General features: G+C 44.4%; 1 protein-coding gene across 1 annotated transcript in view; it reads right to left on the bottom strand.

Annotated features, from left to right (window-relative positions):
• Window positions 1-7,500, bottom strand: part of LOC308377431 (plexin-A1-like) — a gene marked incomplete at both ends in the record, with an annotated part of 137,351 nt that overhangs the window by 61,397 nt on the left and 68,454 nt on the right. Inside the window, 3 exon segments of the mRNA XM_080854088.1 lie at window positions 4,640-4,739; window positions 6,967-7,123; window positions 7,327-7,450. Of these exon segments, the coding sequence (XP_080710214.1) occupies window positions 4,640-4,739; window positions 6,967-7,123; window positions 7,327-7,450 (381 nt within the window).

Here is a 7,500-nt window from a genome sequence, read left to right as displayed (position 1 = left end):
AAATAATGAAGACAAGGATATGATTGGGAAGAACGGTACAAGGGAGTGGAGAAGCACTTTTAGTCACAGCAGCAATTTTCTCAAACAGAGAAGACAATTTTCGGGACCTAACAAGAGACAGACAATGACCAGACAACAACGCACACACACACACTGCACGACCCCAGACACAACACACAAACACACACACACTACACGACCCCAGAAAACAACACAAGCACACACTGCACGGCCGCAGTCAACAACAGACACACACAACCCCAGACTCAATACAAAACAAATTAAGACATGAACTTGAACATTTTCCTTTCAAGAGTACCTTAAAAAATTAAAAAACATATAATGATAATCTGGCATATTTTTCCAGTATTCAGTCTTCTGTAGTCAACGTAAAGAGAAGACTTCAACACGAGGCGTTTCATCATCACTCTTTTCACAGAAACATTCAAGGAGACACATTATCAGTAGCAGAACACTTGAGGCACTCCAAACTAGGGAACAAACTCATTTGGATCAATTACGTTGGTGATTTGTCCAATTAAGTCATTTAACAATCATTTCCAGTCAACATTAGAATGCTGCTGGGCCCTGAAGGTCATGGACGACCTTCTAATTGGACAGTGGACAGCGTAAATTGAGGACTCAACCTTTATCCCCCCTAAAGAAGATGGAGCTCAGAGCTGTCTGAGGCAGGGAGGGGCATGGAGTGGCTCTTCCCACACTCCAACAGCATTCTCCAGACTGAGCTGGGTATATGTGGGGCAGGTGAAAAAATATGTTTTAACCATTAATGTTACCAGGAAATAGGTTGGCTATGTGATTTATGTAACACATGGATAAAAAGTGGTGCCTTGCAAATCATATGACAAAGCATGCGAAGAATAAGCTTCAGTATGAATAAACCATGATGAAGAGCATGGCCTAGAACTGACAAAAGTACTGTTGAGAACTTTCATAAAAAAAACAAAAAAAAAACAGCTATTCTTTTTAGAAGGCAATCCTACCCGCAATTCCAGACACACATCTTTGCTGAAGGACATGTCAGGCTACACGCACATCATCCTCATTTGACTGGCAAATCCTGTGACATGACTCAGGCAACTTTCACAAGGATGCTCCAACCTGTCACAGTCTCAGAGCCAGGGGCTTGTCTTTGGCAGGGTCAAAGAGGGAGAGCAGCAGGCCTTCACAGACAACACTCACTCTCAGAGCCTCACAAACACGGCTCTCTGCCACGCTGCCTTCACAGACAACACTCACTCTCAGAGCCTCACAAACACGGCTCTCTGCCACGCTGCCTTCACAGACAACACTCACTCTCAGAGCCTCACAAACACGGCTCTCTGCCACGCTGCCTTCACAGACAACACTCACTCTCAGAGCCTCACAAACACGGCTCTCTGCCACGGAGCCGGACAGGCACATAACTGGAGATGAAACGGTGGCTCCTGCCCTAAAGCAGTGGCTTCTTCCCACTCCTGTGCCCATGGTAAATATTAAAGGCGCTACAACTGACATAAGCTGTGAGAGGAAGATAAGGGACTCCACTCCCAGGCCTCCCTCCATCCTCAGCTTGGAATGCATAAATGTATATGAATTAGCTGCCTGTACTTACTGTTAACAAGGTTATTTGATGACTTGCCACACCAAATACTTCAGTGAACACTGCCTATTAATTGTAAGACACATTGTGCACAGATCAGTGCTTTCGTTTTTAAAAATCCTCCTAGCTTGCACAATGGAATTGAGTTTGCTTTTGACTTCAAGTTGTTGCATGTTTTTATCACTTCCAAATACTATATCCTACTTGTTCGACATAAGACGGGTTGAACAGAGGAGCAATAATTAAAGCAATAAGACTCCCAGGACTTTCAATTCCCTCATGTACCTCTTAACACATAAGATATTGACAACTTTAATGTATTACAATAAATGCAAAGTGTATATGATTGTACATGGTTGTGTGACTCTGGTAAGAGTATGACATGACGTAACACTGTCCTTCAAAGACTATAGGTTCTGATTCATTGATGTGAGTGAGTCAGATTTCATCTGCTGATAACCTGCCAATGGACTTGATTAGAACCCCCCCCCGCCTCTTCTCCAGACGCTGCTGATCCACTATTGATCTCCTTAAGAGGGTTAGATCACAAGGGAGCCGTCCTCTTGACACCAACCGGTTCTCTACAGTGCGTGGGGCCTCACACTCACACAACATTAAAAAAACACAACCGAAACACACACAAACACACACAAACAAAATTAAAACACATATACACACTATCACACACACACACAAACACACAGTCCAGACTGTAGGCGGCAATAAAGCAAGCATTACTTCTTGCCACTATACGTATGTTCTGCCTTTGGAACACCCAGCTGAAGTCATTTACACGCCTCTCATTCCCCCCACTGTTGTGATGAGGAAATCAGTGATGAGGAAACCATGATGACCACTTGTTCTATTTCGATGTTTCACATCAGACTTCACAGCTGATTGGAACAAATTGGGAAATGTGAGGTAACCAGTTTGCACCATCACAAAAGCCATAAATGTGAGGTAACCAGTTTGCACCATCACAAAAGCCATTAATGTGAGGTAACCAGTTTGTACCATCACAAAAGCCATAAAGGTCCCAGCTGTTGCTGTGCCTTGGGGTCGGCCCTGAGCGGCGGCCTGCTGTGCCACGCCGAGCGTTCTCTGTCCTCGGTCACAGGGGCCCAGGGCCGTCCTCTCAGGGGTCTTACCCTCAGAGACAGGGACTCTTTTTGGGGGCGGACGTCCACCCATCCGGCCCGCACGCCCGCTCCTTTCATATTTAAATGTCCGCAGCGGTGAGGCTCAGGCGAGGCGCTAACCTTTCACTCCTGTGAGCGCATTATCCCCAGCACAATGGACACAATCTCCCACTCTCTCCCCGCCTCACTCCCTCGGCTCTCCTCCATGCTGCTGTCGTTAAAAACGCATTCGGAGGCCCTCGTACGCTCCATTAAGCTATTCCAACCATCCTTTCTCATGCAAAACTCTAATATTGTTACTGTGCATGTAAATAGCCAGCGGGGTAATTTGCCTTGCCAAGTGGGCATTCCCCCTCCACACACACCCCGCCATGCTCTCCTTTCTCTTTGCCAGTGACAGGGAGCTGTCCTCCCCCCTACCCAACACCCAGATCACTAGGCGTGCTGAGGTCACAGGTTGGATATGAGCAAGGGGAAGATGAATTTCTGGGTAATCTCTGGACACCACGTGTCTTGGCAGAGGACAAGTTACATGTATACACTGATGAATTTATGATCAAATTCATTTTGATTAAGACAAAAAGGAGGATATCTTCTATGCATTCTAATTATTGTCTAGAGCCAAACTGTAATGGACCTTAAAACTATTGCTATAGCAGCTTCAACCATACAAATGTGCTCAAGCAGACACCGTACAAACATACACACGCACACACACACACACACAGACACACACACACACACACTCACACACACACTCACACACACACACACACACACAAACACAGACAGACAGACACAGACACAAGTTCACACACACAGAGCTAGATATGTGGAATCTGGCTCACTGTGATGAAAGCTCAGAGTGTCACTGTCCTCCTCCTTGTCCTCCTACTCACACACACACACACACACACACACACACACACACACACACACACACACACGCACTCACACACACACGTCCTCTCACTCTGCACACGAGCCAGCATGCAGGCTGCAGGTGAGCACTTCACACGGCCTCCACTTGAGGTCCAGCTTTAATGTGAGAGATGGGCTCTGCTAATTAGGGGGACATTGCCATGCAAATGTATGCCATCCAAAGAACAGGGCTCAGCCAAAACCTGTCTAATGAACGCAGAGGTGGGGGGCGAGGTGGGCAACATCTGGAACATCAGGCCTCCAAATGTAACACAAGCTTGGCAGAGGGAGAGGAGTGAGGAGGGGAGGGGAGGGGAGAGAGGGCGCAGAGGCGGAACAAGTGGAAAGTAGCAAAAAAGGGGGATTGAAGGGCTGGTGAGTGAATGACAAGAGGAGGGCTGAAAGGGAGGGAAAGGGAGACAACAGAGGAGTGTGAGGTAATGGCAGAAGTAATGACAGAAAGAGAGATATGAAGAGGAAGTGTGGGATGGGATGAGAGAGGGAGGTAAGGAGAGATGGATGGAAGGAATAAGAGAGAGAGACCAACAGATTGAGGCAAGACAGACAGACAGAAAGCTCGAGGTTAGCCAACTGAGTGAGACGGGGAGAGAGAAAGAGGGGGAGAGAGAGGGAGAGAGAGCGGGAGAGAGAGAGGGGGGGAGAGATAGGAGAGAGAGAGAGAGAACTCAGGCCTGTAAAACACGTCTGTTGGCCTTAGTGATGCTCCAAGTCATTAAGCAGATGACATCAGGAGGCTGATCTCATCCATGGATAAGATGTTGTAAAGCTAAGCAAAAAAACTCACGGCATAAAACAGTTAAAAATACACCACTACACAGAGGGAAAACTGAGGCATCACAGATACACACACAGACATACACAGAAACACAAATACACACATACATAAATACACACACATCCTCTATAGACTGTAGGACTAGAGGAAAGAAACATGCCACAAAAGAAAAGTACTTACGACTGGTGGACACTGCAATTGTAGAAGACAAAGTCCACACTGGCAAACTTTTTGCCCGTCTCCTTGGATTTCAGATAGAGCTTGATCACACGTTTGTCTCCTGTGAAGAGAGTGAGCAGAGTCACATACAAATATACATATATATACATACACACATATACACATATACAGGCACTACACATATACTTACATATATATGCACTATACACATATACAGGCACTATACACATATACATACGTACATAAACAGATATATATGCACTATACACATATACATACATAGACACATATACAGGCACTATACACATATGTAAGGGATAACGGCCGACCAGCTGTACAGTTCTACAAAGGTAATGGACGCTGCGGGGCAAAGAACTCCACGACGCGCAGTCCATTGCTCAGGCAAGTCCATTATCTTTGTAGAACTGGACAGCTCTAAGGCCGTTATCCCGCTTATCTCCCGTTTACAACATCCAAAAATGTTTTTATTATTATTACAGTGCATGAAATGCCCTGTATTGTTATTCCTAGGCTTCTTCTTCTTCTTCTTACTCTTGTTACCTTTTTCTGCGATTAATTCAGCCCGAACCGCTTAACGTAGAAACTTCATTCAAACTTTGTCGCGTAGGTCTTGTAAAGGACACTTATGCTATGTATTTTTCACTTTTCTAAACTTTATACTTTTTAAGATATTAAATAAAAACGAATCAAAATGTTCCCATTGACTTACATTGGGCTATTATGACATCATAATAGGGTCTTTAAACTGGCTTGCACCTGTGCTTCACTGACACCTGCGCCAAATCAAAGGAACCTCTTCTCTGTCCCTCTCAATTTAACTGTAACTAGGAACATTAAGACACCTTCCATTCTCTACTTTTTTTCTCTCCATCTCTCCATCTTTCTCTCTATCCCTCTCAGTCTACTTTCTCTCACACTCAATCTCTCTTCTTCACTCCATTTTTATCTAATATTTTCACTCTCTTTTTCTCTTTATCCAGAGCCACTCGTGTTCACTCTTCTTTCCTTCTTCCACTCTTCTTTCCTTTCTTTTTCCACTCTTCTTTCCTTCTTTCACTTTTCTTTCCTTTCTTCACTCTCCTTTCTTCTTTCCTTCTTTCACTCTTCTTTCCTTTCTTCTTTCCTTCTTTCACGCTTCTTTCTTTTCTTCTTTCCTTCTTCAACTATTCTTTCCTTCTTTCCTTTCTTCACTCTTCTTCCCTTTCTTCACTCTTCTTTCTTTTCTTCTTTCCTTCTTCCACTCTTCTTTCCATCTTCCACTCTTCTTTCCTTCTTTCACTCTTCTTTCCTTCTTTCACTCTTCTTTCTTTTCTTCTTCCTTTCTTAACTTTTGCATTTCATGCACTGGTATTTCCTTCAGGAAATGCATTTTCTAGTTATTATTATTATTTCGAATTTCCTTTATCTTTAGGAAACTTAATATGCATAATAACCTGATGAATTCTTAATTTGAAGCCTAGTGCTCCCGTTAGAGAAAGTAGTGCGTTTTTTGAAGAAAAAATAAAGTTACGTTGGTTGTCAATGGTAACCATTCAAGAGCATTGATATGGAACGGCTATTTAACTTTTCTACTGGGACTTCGTCCAAGGTGTCCGGTTATACGAACTGAATGTACACCCCATTAGCCAATCAGAAAACAGTATTTCGTTCCAGAGGGAGATAAACATACATAAACACATATACAGGCACTATACACATATACAGGCAATGAAGGTCTAGCAGAGAACCCAAGCCCAGGCCTGTATTGTTTTGGAAACTTCGCTCCCACCATAAACTGTGAAATGTTTCCAGTTGAGGAAATGTGTGTGTGGGTTACAGGGTGGAGCCGCAGAGAGGGGACCATGCCCATGTGAACAACTACAACACTATGTACTGAGCCAGAACACACTGACACAGACGTCAATCCAATTACAGTCTGTTTCAACAGAATACATTCCCTCAAATCCAGAAGAGATTTCCTCATGTCAAAATGATAGTGTTGAATGTGGTTGTCATCAAATGTACAGCTGGTTCCGGCAAAGTAAATAAAGGTATGTAAAGGTCTACTGTCATTTGCGTCATAATGGATCTCTCTCTAAAAATATCACTTTTCATCGTGGCATAAAAACATCAAAAAGAATTTCTAAGAAATGTGCACACTAGATTTCCCGTGACAATCCAAGATGTTTCTTGTGCAGAGACATCTACTACATCAAGTAGATACCCTAACATGGAATATAGAATATAAAGAACTGCGGTTCTAGAGAACGCCATATTTGGTTCCATCAGTGCCCATACACTACTCCGTGTGTAGTGTGAGGGGTCACCTGGGGTGTTGCGTGTGATGGGGGCCACGTCTCGAGCTGTGGGCGATCGGCAGATGATTCGCGAGCCGAGAAGGTAGCCCTCTGTCTCCACATAATCCTCGAACGAGCAGTTGACTCCGGCTGCCAAGTTAGGCACATTCTGGGGCTGTAACATCAGCTGTGGACACAACAGAGAGGAGTCAGCTCAGAGAGGAGTTAGCTCAGAGAACAGGGCATAATATGCACACAAGCACTAATCCATATTGTTTCATTACTGCTGGACTTTGAGGGTTTTATTCACAAATATGGATGAACACAAACATGTGCCCGTGCACACACACACACACACACACACACACACACACACACACACACACACACCTGTACTTCAGACATGGTGACTGAGATGTTGCTGGGCTGCACGCTGAGGCGCACACACTGATCTATCCTGGAGGCGAAGCGTTGTGGCTCTTCAGCCCTTTCACAGCGGTCCTTCCTCGAGCACCTGACACACACAAACACACACACACACACACACACACACACACACACACA

This window comes from Sprattus sprattus, assembly GCF_963457725.1.
Source record: "Sprattus sprattus genome assembly, chromosome: 16".
Classification (NCBI taxonomy): domain Eukaryota; kingdom Metazoa; phylum Chordata; class Actinopteri; order Clupeiformes; family Clupeidae; genus Sprattus; species Sprattus sprattus.
This window is presented reverse-complemented; position numbering and strand designations above follow the sequence as displayed.